Below are 13,439 nucleotides of genomic sequence, written 5' to 3' on the forward strand. Positions count from 1 at the left end.
GGCATCTCTTTGGCTTCGATGCCAGTACACAATATGGAGAAAGGAGTAGGCCTTTCGGAGCCAGTTTGAGCGAGGGGGTGGAGCTCTTGGACCCGCCCCCTTGTTTACTTCTCCTTTAGGACTGTTTTACTGTGCCTGCGCACTGGCCGCTCCACCTTTAACGTCTGTGACGTGACTTGAAACCTCGTGGTTCAAGTTTAACCACCCCATTCTGAAAAATGGTTACACCCATTCCTATTCCAGAACAGATAGGGACGCCACCACTGTCTGGGCTTGAGGGGAGTCTCCTATCCGGATGTGACAGCACGCTGACCCGGAAAAGGAGGGAGCCGGGGCAGTGAGGCCTCGGCCGCGGCTATGGAGGGCGCCGGTTACAGGGTAAGCACTGAAGACGCATTCTTTCGCTTCTGTCTATGCGAAACACCGCCCTCCGGTGGTCTGCTTCTTTCTCAGGCCTTGCAGGGACTCTGGGAGCCCAGCACCTCCTTAACAAGCACACCATTCCCTTAATAAACGCGCTGTCACCCTTCCTTCCACTGCCCTAGGGAGACCCATATCATTTAGCCCCGCCCCCTGGGCCTCGCCCAGTTTGGAATGCACTCCCCCTTTCTCCCCTCCCCATCCTCCGGAGTGCCAGAGAAGCCTGGATCTATACAGGCTTCACTCCGGGCCCCATCCCCTAGGTAAATGTACTCGGGCCCCGCCCCCTGGTGAATAGCTCCTCCCCCGAGTCTGCTCCCATTGGCTCTCTTTACGGCCCCGCCCCCTTGAGTGTCTTCCCACGCTTGGGCCCCGCCCCTCAATGGTCCCGTTCCTAGGTGGTATTTGAGAAAGGAGGCGTGTACCTGCACACCAGTGCCAAGAAGCACCAAGACCCGGACTCCCTCATCGCCGGCGTCATCCGTGTTGTGGAGAAGGTAGGCCAGGAGAGAGCAGGGCTCGAGCAGGCCCAGAGCAGGATGGAGGCGACATCTGTAGGAGTATAGTGTGGAGGTCAGCAATGAGACATTAGGAAGGAGAGGTGGCTTTCTAAGGCTGAGGGTCCAGAACTGGGAGAAAGTTTGGAAATACGGTTTGGGGAGTTTGGAGGGAAGCCCCCCCCCCCAACCCCTCTTTTTTTCACTCAGGACAATGACGTCCTCCTGCACTGGGCTCCTGTAGAGGAGGCTGGAGATTCCACCCAAATCTTCTTCTCCAAGAAGGTAGGCTACTCTTGCTTCCCCTTTCTCCACTTGCTTTTTTCTAGGTCGGGGCAATGGAAAGCATTTGAAGGACTTGAATACAATTCCAGACCAACCCTAGGAGCATGTGTGGTCCTGGTTGGGACCTAAGTTCTCTCTGTTCCTCACTTTCCTCTTCTCTGTGAAATGGGGCTGAAGATGCCCATTCATGGAAAGAAAGTAGACGCTCTGAGATTTGTGGCCATGGGGGTAGCTGCCTGCCTCCTCACCCCCTTTGCTTCTTGGGAGAGCTCTGCCAGGGTGCAAGAGGACAACTCAGCCTGTGGATTCAAGTTCCACGGGCTCTCAGCCCATAAGGACTTGACGGAGTGTGGCATTTTCTCTTGGGCAGTCCTGCCATCATGTCCAGAGAGGGAACAAGACCCGACAGAGGCTACTCATCCACTTCGCCAAGATTCCTTCTTGCCCCGGGTACAAGACCTCGCCCTTCTCATTTCCAGATGTCTCCTTGTCAGGCCCTTGTGCTGCATGGTGCTGGCACCCAGAGATGAATCCAACCCAGACACTGCCTAAGTCCTCCCTCACCCCTCATTCTGTTTTTGAGAAATTGAGGCACGATGAGAGGAAGCCTCATCCTCTCATCCTCTCCTGAGGTCAGAAAAGCTAGGAAGTACTGGAACTTGGATTTGAACCCAAACGTACTGATTCCAGAGCACGTCTCTTTCTGGGGAGCAGACATTTGGGCTGGGACTCTAAAGTTGAGAAGCAGGCAAGAATATATTTCAGCGGGGACTTCCCTGGTGGTCTAGTGGTTAAGACTCTGTGCTTCTACTGCATGGGGCACGGGTTCGATCCCTGGTTGGGGAACTAAGATCCCACATGCCACGCAGCACGGCCAAAAAAACAAAAGAATATGTTTCAGGGACAGCAGGAAGAAGGGTGTTTCAGGGCACAATGGAACGTGGGACATCTCTGTAGAGGGTTTTGCTGGAAAGATGGTTGGGCCTGAAATGCCTGGCTGAGAAGCTTGGACCCTGTTCTGGGGACCAAGGTGAGCCCTGGGAGGGGAAAGGTATGGGTATGGAAAGCCCCATCTGGGGGGTCATGTGGGAGATGGATGGAAGGACCAAATGGAGGGAGATTGGGGGCTGGGAGGTCGGGGAGGAGGCCAGTGTGATGGGCCAGGAAGAGAGGATGAAGCCTCAGCTGGGGCCCTGGGGTTTCAAATGGAGATTCCAGAGCCTCCCCTATGGAAGTTGAAGCAGCAGCAACCAGGATTTTGCATTTTCACCAACCTCACAGGCAGTCTGAGTGCCTTTCTTGAGAATATTGCTGTTCTCCTTGGCGCTCTTATTTTCAAATAACAGAAACCCACTGAGATGGGCATCAATGGGAAGGGCACATATGAATTCAGGATACATTCAGCTCCAAGGAACACAAAACTGAGCTGACAACACAGTGAGCAAACAAGTTTGTTTCTTTCACCTCATAAGACTCCAAAAGGTATGAGGCTGCTGTCCTTGGTTAGTGATATCAGGGCCTGGATTGCTGAGAACCTACTGTGCTTGCTCTAGTGGTGTTTAAATGACCACTTCAGCTGCAGCCATTGCGTCTGCCTTTTAAGGCAGGAAAAAGGGGCCAGCAGGGTACCAATCATATCTGTCCTTTTTATGAGGAAAAACAAGAGATTTCCCAGAAACCTTCGCATGAGTTAGGAGTTGCATTTGGTTGTACGTAATAGAAACAGGAATACCAGCGACGTAAACAAGATAACAGCTCATTTCTCTCTTTTTACAAAGCCCAGAAGTCAGCAGTATAGGTTCATATGTTATCAATGACTCAGCTTCCTTCCAACTTTGCTCTGTGATCCTCAGCATGTGGCATCCATCCTCAACATGCGGCATCTGTCCTTAAGGCTGCCTTCTGGTCCAGAAGGGCTGCTGGAGCTCCAGCCTTTTTAACTGTTTTTGTTCACTCTACATGTGTATCTCAGGTTGGCAGAAGAGCTCTGCTCATCATGATTACTCAAGGAAGCACGCTGCTAGAGCAGCCAGCACCTTAAAGGTCTCATTCCTTGTGGCAGAGGGAAAGAGATCTCTAGAAGTCTTTCCCTGGCAGTTAAACAGTCCATCTTGGAAGTGATATATCCCAGCCCTTTGGCCAGAACGAGTTGCATGTCTCCACTCAGCCAGTAGAGTTCAATGAGCTGTAATCCTACTGTATGCCCGAGGGGCGGAGAGCTGCAAATATTTGACAGACAACACTACTAATTATCATTATTTTGTGTAAACATTGGCAAAATTATCAAATTCTTCATGTCACAAAACAGGGAGGGCACAGATGGCTTTGCCAGGGTCTGGTTTGGCAGCTTGTGGACAGGTGTCCCTGCCATTCCTTGGCCTTCCTTTCATGTCCCTGGTTGGCTGCCACAGTTCCAAACACCATGTCCTCCCTTGACAGCACATAGAGGCTAACTTGAATAGGGTGTTCACTCCTGTAGGTGCCTTTTTATCAGGAATTCCCTTCTTCAAACTCCCTGCAGATGTGCCCTCAGCTTCCACTGGCCAGAGTTGGGTCCCTAGGCCACTCAGAAATGCAGGGAAGGCTGGGAAAGTGGATATTGGGATATTTCAGCTTCTGTTGCGGGATTGGCTTGTCAGTCTGGAATATCCAGCAGAAATGGCTGTTGGGTAGACTCACAGTCTGAGTCTTTCTAATCATGCAGGGTTTTACTGCAGGAGTCACAAAACACTCCAGTTACTTTAAGCAGCAAGGGGTTAAATGCAAAGACGTGGAGGCTTACAGAATTTTTACAAAAGCTGGAGGAATAGAACTGACACTGCAGAACTGACCTGCCAGGGGAGCTGCCATCCAGTGAGGGCAGGGCTGTAGGGAATGGGACTGTCACTAGTGTTGTCAAATTCGAGAATACTACCATTAGAGCTGCTAATCGGCCCCACTGCTGCCCCAGTTACCGCTCTGTGTGCAGGAAGATGAAGACAGAGATAAGACTCCTCCTTTTTCCTTGTCAGCCAAACACCAGCCAGAGTGGCAGGAAGTTGCCCTTATCTAATTTCCACTTCGTAGATCTGAATGCATCTGATTGGTAGGCTCTTGTGCCTGGAACGCAACTTCAGGGGAGCCTGGGAAATTTTTACCTTTCTAGCCTTTCCCATAGAGGAAGAAGATACATGAGCTGTGAATTCTTTCACAGTTGCTGCAATCCTCACACGTTTTGTCCCCTCCCTGCCCTCCTCCATGGCTCATGGCCAGCATCATCGGCTTTTACTGCACTCTGACCCTCAGCATGGTCCTGCTCTGCATGGTTTCCCTGAATCTGCCCAACAGGCCCCTGAGCTCATGTCAATAAAAGCAGCCACCAGCTGGCCCCATGCTGGGCACTTCATGTTATTTTCATAACAAAATGCGAGCCAGCTATTTTTTTCTTTTATTCAGATAGAATTCACTTACCATCAGACTCAAAAAAATTCAAGCTTTATGAAAAGTTAAAATTGTCAAAGTGCATAATTCAGTGGGTTTTAGTATTCACACACGTTTGCAACCATCACCACCGTTTAATTCCGGAACATTTTATCATCCCTGAGAGAAACCCTGTACCTGTACTCCCCTTCTCCAGCTCCTGGCAACCACTAATCTACTTTCTGTCTCTATAAATTTGCCTATTCTGGATATTTCATATAAATGGAATCATACTCTGTGTGGTTCTTTGTGACTGGCTTCTTTTATTTAGGTTGCTTTCAAGGTTCATCCGTATTGTAGCATCAATTGGAACGTCCTTCCTTTTTATTGCTGAATAAAATTCTATTGTATGGATCTACCCATTTTGTTAATTCATCAGTTTGATGGACAGTGGGTTGTTTCTACTTCTTGGCAGTCATGAATAATGCTGCTGTGAACATTCATGTGTTGGTTTTTGTGTGGGTGTTCATGTTTACTTCTCTGGGGCGTATACCTAGGAGCGGAATTGCTGGGTCATATAGTAATTCCATGTTTAACTTTTTGAGCACCTGCCAGACTGTTTTCTACAGTGGCTGCACCATCTTACAATCCTACCAGCAGTGTAAGAGGTTCCAGTTTCTCCACATCCTCACCAACACTTGCTATTGCCTGTCTTTTTTTATTCTAGCCGTTCTAGTGGGTGTGAAGTGGTATCTGATTGTGTTCCTGATTTGAATTACTCTAGTAACTACTACCTACTTATTTTAAGGACAGCGACCTCTGGCAGTCTGACTGCAAAGCACCCCAACCCCTGCCTAGCTGTCTGCTTTCCACGTGGGGGTGCTTTGGTTAGAGCCACCATGAGACTTGGCTTCAAGTCCTGGCACATTCCCTGGCTGCACTGGGTGACCGACCCTGAGAGCAAGTGCTGTGCCCTCTTTGTGCCTCAGTTTCCCTCTTTGTTCAATGGGGCTATCTCCCAGGGTGGTCTTGAGGCTCAGACCTGGAAACTCTGAATCCACAGTCCCTCAGTCTCTTTTCCTGTCTTCCCCCAAGGACACCAGTGGGGGAGACTCCTGCACCTCTGAGGAGGAACCAACCTTTGACCCCGGCTATGAACCCGACTGGGCCGTCATCAGCACCGTGCGGCCACGGCCCCGCCACTCAGAGCCCACGAGAGGTAGACTAAGCTGGTGCCCCTGGGGGGGCAGGTGGAGACACGACTTACCCTCAGTGGTCATGGCTCCATGGGCTTTGCTGCCCATGGTCAAGATGGCCGCCCACACTGGCCTCCAGTCCCAGGAGAGTGGGTGAGGGGTGCAGGGCGGTCCCCAGCCCAGGTCCAGCGTGGCCGGCGTCTCTGGGGTTTGCAGCTTTGCTCATCAGGCCGGGCTCCCTGATTGGCTGTGGGCACCTCCACGTAAGTCCTGCCCATGGAATTTTCCAGGCTGTGGCGGTGACGGTTGCAGGGTGATAGGGTAATTCGGGCCATCCTGGAGTCGCACAGGGTGCTGGGGGCACCAGAGGAGGTATCTAGCCCCCTAGGGGGCAGAGAAGTCTTCCAGGAAGAGGTGGTGCCACAGCCTAGCTCTGAAGGCTGCTTGAGAGTTTTCTCTCCCTGCAGAGAGCAGCGGGGGCAAGGCCAGAGGTGTGGGGCACTAGGTGTGTTTAGGAAACCACAGCCTTTTTGTTGTGGCTTGAGAGGGGTCTAGAGTGAAGAGAGGGTCAGAGGTGAGACAGGCAAGGTTAGGGGGGGCAGGGGACAGATGTGGGGAGCCTGGGGAGATTTGGGGGCAGGCACGTGTCCCCCAGGCTCCCCTCCAGTTTTACTGGGTTCCTTTCCCAGAGGGCCTGGGGCTGGCTCGCAGTGGGCTCTGAGGAGATGCCTGAGCCGCCTCTGGCTCCCCGCCACCGACCCCCGACCCCCGACCCCCGACCCCCGCCTGCTTCCGACGCTGCTGTCCCCCTAGGTGCAGAGCCCAGCTCCCCCCGGGGCTCCTGGGCCTTCTCCGTGAGTCTGGGGGAGCTCAAGTCCATCCGCCGTTCCAAGCCGGGCCTCAGCTGGGCATACCTCGTCCTGGTCACGCAGGCCGGAGGCTCCCTGCCCGCCCTGCACTTCCACCGCGGGGGCACCCGCGCCCTGCTCCGCGTCCTCAGCCGTTACCTGCTGTTGGCCAGGTGAGCCTTGTCCCAGGCCCCACCCCTCTAGGGCTGCAGCCTGACTCCCTCAGGGCTGTGAAAGTAATACAACCCAGACTGATTTAAAGGCAGGAAAAAGAGACTTGAGAGGCGTGTGTAACCCTGAAATCAAAGGGCAGTTTGACATCAGGCGGGACCCGGGTCCCAGAACGCAGAAGGAGTTGCTCTTTTTCTTTCTGAGTTTGCTGTCACTCTCTGGGGGCCCCGGTGGGTAGAAAGCACCTCTTTCCCACATTCCAGCAGCATCCTGGGGCTGCTTCTCGTTGGCCTGTCCCTGAGTCAGTCACCCTGGCCAGGGAGGTGGAAGGCCCTCGTTGACCAGCCCTGGGCCCTGTGCCATCCCTGGGGTCCAGCTGTGGTCTCAGGCCTGAGATGAGGGATTCCCCAAGGGCAGTCGGGACACTGAGAAAAAAAAAAAAAAAGCGGGGCACCCTGCGTGTGTGTCACCCAGACGCCCTGCCCGCAGCTCCCCGCAGGACTCCCGCCTCTACCTTGTCTTCCCGCATGACTCCTCGGCCCTCTCCAGCTCCTTCCACCACCTCCAGCTGTTTGACCAGGACAGCTCCAACGTGGTGTCTGTGAGTCCCCAGCGCCGGGCTGGCCGGTGTGGGCAGGGAAGGGCGGGCCGTGCAGGCCAGGCGGGGAGGGTGGACGGTGACCGCCCCTCGGCCCTGTCCCCAGCGCTTCCTCCAGGACCCCTACTCCACCACCTTCAGCAGCTTCTCCCGTGTGACCAACTTCTTCCGGGGAGCCCTGCAGCCGCACCAGGAGGGGGCCTCCCCTGACCTGCCTCCAGGCCCTGATGACGAACCCGAGCCTGGGTTCGAGGTCATTTCCTGTGTGAGTATCAGGGTGGACGCTGCTGCTCTTTGGCTGTCACCATGGGCATGGGACTGCATTTCCCTGGGCCTCTGTTTCCCCAGTGAGATGGGGATAATAACAGCACCGCCCTCATCGGGTTTCATGAGTGACTTGGTGGAAGGTGCTTGTAGCCTGTGCACCTGGTGCCTGTTATTACTGGGGGGTCTTTCCTGACTTCGGGGGGGTGACTTTTTCACTGACCCACCCAAGGAGATGCTTCCCGCCCCGAACATTCTGTCCGTCCGTGCAGCTAAGAAGGGCTCTGAGTTGACTCGGAGTGGCCCGCGGTGGGGCTGGGGAGCGCTGCTGGGCCGAGGCCCTGGGCTCACTCGTCCTGTGTCCCGCAGGTGGAGCTAGGGCCGAGGCCGGCTGTGGAGCGGGCGCCTCCGGTCACAGAGGAGGAGTGGGCCCGCCACGTGGGCCCCGAGGGCCGCCTGCAGCAGGTCCCTGAGCTGAAAGCCCGCATCTTCTCGGGGGTGAGGAGCCGAGTGGGTGGGCAGGCCTGGGCAGGGTCGGCGGGCAGCCAAGAGGAGGCCCATCTGAGCTGCCCTCTGCCCTCCAGGGTCTGAGCCCCAGCCTGCGACGCGAGGCCTGGAAGTTCCTCCTGGGGTACCTGAGCTGGGAGGGCTCAGCCGAGGAGCACAAGGCCCACGTGCGCAAGAAAACGTGAGTGAGACGCCGTGGCTCCTGCCCTGCTGCGCTCCAGCCTCTGGCCTCCTGAGTCGACTGGAGGTTTTTGATCAACAGCATATCCCAGTGGGCGGCCCGGCACCGGCGCGCTACGCGTGCACAGACGGGCCGTCGACCTGAGCACGGCGGGGACAGAGGCAGTGGGCCAGGCCCTGCCCCTGTAGGGCCCGTAGCCCACCTCCGATGCCGTTTTCATTCGGGCGCCGTGCCGTTTCAGTGGTCACCGCTTTGCAGCGGGCTTCCTAACCCCGTGGGGCCACCTCTCATCGTTCCTGGTGTATCTTGTGCCTCTGCCGTGTGTCCTGGTTCCTGCCCCTGGTGCTCTCTGTCCAATGGGGGTGACAGACTTTGAACAACAACAAAAAAATCCCACAGGGTGTTCTGTGTCATGAGAGATGTGGGGAAGGGGAAGCACAGGGGCGGTGACCTAGGCTGAGCCCTGTAGGATGAGGAGGCGGGGGGGGGGGGGGTCCTCCCTACATCTCACCCCTCCCCTCCCCTCAGGGACGAGTATTTCCGCATGAAGCTGCAGTGGAAATCTGTGAGCCCGGAGCAGGAACGGAGGAACTCACTGCTGCACGGATACCGCAGCCTCATTGGTTGGTGGGGGGCAAGGGTGGGATGGTGAGACCAGGAACAGCCGGGAGGGACCCGAGGGAGCCCCCGTCTCCCTGAGAGCAGGAGCGAGGCCATCTGTAGGGATGGAGGGGGAGTGAGACGGGGGTGAGCAGGGATGTGTGGCCCTGGGGTCGGGGATGGGGGGAGCACGGGAGGGGAGCCAGGCTCCGTGGGTTCAAATCTACCACCTACTCACTGTGAGATCTTGGCAAGTGATTCTGCCTCCCTGGGCCGCAGTCTCCCCATCTGTTGATGGTTTAGTAACTGTCAGCTGCTGGGAGGGTGTGGCGAGCTGGTGAGCGTGAAGCACAGCACTTCACGTGAGAGCGTTCGAGATGGTCTCTGGACGACCCACACCTGCCTAGGTGTGCTGGCGGCCGGCCGGCAGGGACAGGGCGCACCTTTCACGCCTTTGCACTTTGCCCCCTGTCCCCACAGAGAGAGATGTGAGCCGCACCGACAGGACCAACAAATTCTACGAGGGCCCCGAGAACCCGGGGCTGGGCCTGCTGAACGACATTCTCCTCACCTACTGCATGTACCACTTCGACCTCGGTGCGGCACAGCCCGGGGGAGTTGCTGGGGGCTGGCCTTGCGGGGGGAGCGCGCTGCAGGCCTCGGCTGGGCCCTGACCCCATGTCCCCCCAGGCTATGTCCAGGGCATGAGTGACCTTCTCTCCCCGATCCTCTACGTCACTCAGAACGAGGTGGATGCCTTCTGGTGTTTCTGTGGCTTCATGGAGCTCGTGGTGAGGCTCGGCAGGGGTGGGAGACAGGCCCCCTCAAAAGCTGGGGTCTGGCTCCTCACGTGGCCCTCCCTCCCACAGCATGGGAACTTTGAGGAGAGTCAGGAGACAATGAAGCGGCAACTCGGGCAACTCCTGCTCCTCCTGAGGGTGCTGGACCCTCCGCTCTGCGACTTCCTGGGTACGTGTCTTGGCGGGTAGGCAGGGGATGATGGTGGGACCACAGACCTTGCTGCAGAGTCTCTGGGAGTGGCCACAGACAATGTCCAGGATGTTTGGACATGGTGCAAACAAGAGAAACATCCCCACAGAACCCAGAATTGATATGTAAAAGCAGGACTGCGGTTTGGAGCAAAACCTCAGCGAATGCAGATGTGGGTCCCCTACCCCTGCCAGACGCGCCCCTGCTGCCCGCTGAGGTGGCTCCTTCGTGTCCTGTCAGACTTTTCAGATGAAGGACCTGGGCGCAGCTCCTCACACTCCTCATCTCCAACCGGCTCTTATCTCCAATCACCCCTGAGCCGGGATTGGAAACTGGCTCTCTGGGCTCCTGGGGCGGGGACTGCTGCATTTCGGCTTTAAAATTTGACTGCATTGCTTGTTCAATGTAAAAAATGCAGGGAATTCACGTAAAGAAAAGAAAGTTAAAGTTGCTGTTGCTCGTACTATTTTTTTTGAATGCAGATAATGATAAGCTAATTTATTTATTTATTTATTTATTTATTTATTTATTTTTTATTTTTGGCTGTCTTGGGTCTTGGTTGCTGCACGCAGGCTTTCTCTAGTTGCGGCGAGCGGGGGCTACTCTTCATTGTGGTGTGACAGCTTCTCATTGAGGTGGCTTCTCTTGTTGCAGAGCACGGGCTCTAGGCGCTTGGGCTTCAGTAGTTGCAGCACGTGGGCTCAGTAGTTGTGGCTCACCGGCTCTAGAGCACAGGCTCAGTAGTTGTGGCGCACGGGCTTAGTTGCTCCGCGGCATGTGGGATCTTCCTGGACCAGGGCTCGAACCCGTGTCCCCTGCATTGGCAGGCAGGTTCCCAACCACTGAGCCACCAGGGAAGCCCTACATCATCAGTCTTATCGACTACATGGTGTTCTGTCCATCTTAATGACGTATAAGAATAGATTTAACCTGACCTGCTGGACTTTTAGGTTATTTGTAGTTTTTCACCGTGATGAATCTATATTCGTGGATTATTTTTTTAGGTTAAATTCCAAGAAGTGATATTGTATCCAGTGCAGTACATATTTTTACATCTTTTGAAACATTTGTCTCCATCACTGCTTTCCCAGAAAGTTCTACCAGCTTACGTTTTTGCTAGCAGTGTACACGAGGGCCAGTTTCCTCACACCTCCCCCAGCTTTGGATGTTGAATAGACTTTTCTCCCTGAGTGGACTGGTCTTACTGCCTCCCTTCCACGTGAGGGTGGGGACCACGGGGCTAGCTCACTTCATCTGGAGCCTGGAAGGCAGGATGGGAAAGGTTCCTGCTGACGCCGAGCATCCCTGCGCCCGCTCTGAAGCGCCCCCTCCACTTGCCTGGACTGGTGCGGGTTCTTAACAGCCAGGGTGACTTCTTAGAGTCCAGTCCGACCACCGGGCGCCCTGTGAATTAGAGCGGGGTTGGAGTTGATTTTGAGCTTGCTTTCAGCTGAGTGCTGCCCCTCCCACCGCTGTCCTCCCCTAGACTCCCAGGACTCTGGCTCTCTCTGCTTCTGCTTCCGGTGGCTGCTCATCTGGTTCAAGAGGGAATTCCCCTTCCCGGATGTCCTTCGGCTGTGGGAGGTGAGCCAGCCAGTTTGGGTGGGAGGGCTGAGAAGGAGAAATGGATTGGCTGTACTGCCAGTGGGTGGGGCGGGGAGGTTGGTGGGAGGTGGGCAGGGCGTGGGGCAGACCTGGGTGGGACCTGAGGCAGAGGCTTTGCAGTGACCCCTCCCCTGGGCACCGCTAGGTGCTGTGGACGGGGCTCCCTGGCCCCAGCCTGCACCTGCTGGTGGCCTGCGCCATCCTGGACATGGAGCGGGACACGCTCATGCTTTCAGGCTTCGGGTCCAATGAGATCCTCAAGGTGAGACCCTGGCTCCCTCCCAGTCCCCTCCCTCCCCCTGCCCATCCTGACCTGTGTGGAGAAGACACATCACCTGGGTGTGAACTCCATGGAGGCTGGCCTTGCCCCTGTGCCACAGTACCTTTCGGTAGTAGGTACTCAAAATAGGATTGTTGAAAGTATGATTGGCTAAGCTGTGAGCACGGTGGCCAGGAGACGGGGTCTGTCTGTCTCCTACCCCATCTTATCCCTGGCTCCCTGCAGTGTCCTCACAGAGCATGTGGCCCATGCATGAGTGGGCCACCTGCCCCTGCCCCAGTGCATTAATGTGGGGCGGGGCCGCGGCGGTGGGGCTCGGTGCCCTTTTCCTTCCTTGAATACTGTGCCTGGCAAGCAGCCGGAGAGAACATGACCTCTCCTGATCCCCCAGCTCCACTGTGAGCCCCAAGAGGGCCAGCCCGGTCTGCCTTCCCTCAATCGTATCCCGGCACGAGGCACAGAGTAGGCGCTCGGGCGGTGGTGGCTGGGTGCTTGCAGGCAGGCAGGCCTGACCCACCCCCGCCCGCAGCACATCAACGAGCTGACCATGAAGCTGAGCGTGGAGGACGTGCTGACGCGGGCCGAGGCCCTCTACCGGCAGCTGACCTCCTGCCGGGTGAGTCCCTGACCCCTCCCGATAGCCCCCCAACCCCCAGCAAACCCCTGACTTCTCGCTTCCTACCCGCCAACCCTCCAGGAGCTGCCCCACAACGTGCAGGAGATCCTAGGCCTGGCGCCCCCGGCAGAGCCCCAGAGCCCCTCGCCACCTGCCTCCCCACTGCCGCTGTCGCCCACCCGCGCCCCACCGGCTCCGCCGCCCCCCGCGGACACAGTCCCGCAGCCTGACAGCAGCCTGGAGATCCTGCCGGAGGAGGAGGAGGAGGAGGAGGAGGAATGTGCGGACTCTTAACTGTGGTGGGCGAGGCGGCCTGCTCAGTACCAGACACTTTATCCAGCTCCCCCCCACGACCCCGCCCCTCCCGGAGGCTGGGGAGGGGAGGCGCAAAGAGGGGCGGGGCTCTCCACCAGGCCTCCCTTCTCTTAGCTGGTTTCTTGAAACTGACACTTTCCTATCTAGTTGGCCTCGAGTAGGTGGAGGAGGGAGGCCACCATGTTGGCTTGGCTCTGGATGGAGAGGGGGTGGTGGCTCGTGGTCTCCTCTGACCACTGTGCAGAGTCGATGTCTGACCACTGTGACCCTGATCCGGCCGATGAGGCCTAAGAGGAGGCCCCTTGGGGGTGAGTGGTGGCGGTTTGTGGAGGCAGGGCTCCCTTACCTGCCTGAGTCTGGGGCTTTTGGAGGAGTTAGGATGGGGCGCTGGGGTGCAGGGGCACATCCCGGACATAACCGAGATGGAAGGGCCTGTGGGGCTGCTCCCTCTGGGGCCCTGCCTACCAGCTTCTTGTTATGAGAAAAATAAACTCGTGTTTAACCCAATGTCAGCTGGGCTTTTTGTTACTTGCATAAGGATCCCGCTGTGTCGTGACAGCCGTGGTGGGCACTGTGATTAACGTTTACCAGTGGCGCAAAGCGGTGTCCATCCTGTACCTCCTACTCCCCCAAACGGAGCCCACGGCCCAGGAAGAAGTAGGACAGC

At 56.5% G+C, this 13,439-nt stretch overlaps 1 protein-coding gene across 1 annotated transcript; it reads left to right on the plus strand.

Moving 5' to 3' along the window:
* The first annotated feature begins 97 nt into the window (after positions 1–97).
* Positions 98–13,279, plus strand: TBC1D17 (TBC1 domain family member 17). The gene is made up of 17 exons (XM_068529220.1): positions 98–378; positions 819–917; positions 1,128–1,202; positions 5,697–5,820; positions 6,611–6,818; positions 7,306–7,417; positions 7,521–7,679; positions 8,048–8,176; positions 8,263–8,366; positions 8,895–8,989; positions 9,447–9,563; positions 9,657–9,757; positions 9,836–9,935; positions 11,443–11,540; positions 11,707–11,823; positions 12,371–12,457; positions 12,539–13,279. The coding sequence occupies exons 1-17, from the start codon at positions 358–360 to the stop codon at positions 12,749–12,751; spliced, it is 1,959 nt and encodes a 652-aa protein (XP_068385321.1). The 5' UTR covers positions 98–357; the 3' UTR covers positions 12,752–13,279.
* The last annotated feature ends 160 nt before the right edge of the window (positions 13,280–13,439 follow it).

The sequence above is a fragment of the Eschrichtius robustus genome, chromosome 19 (assembly GCF_028021215.1).
Source record: "Eschrichtius robustus isolate mEscRob2 chromosome 19, mEscRob2.pri, whole genome shotgun sequence".
Taxonomy (NCBI): Eukaryota; Metazoa; Chordata; class Mammalia; order Artiodactyla; family Eschrichtiidae; genus Eschrichtius; species Eschrichtius robustus.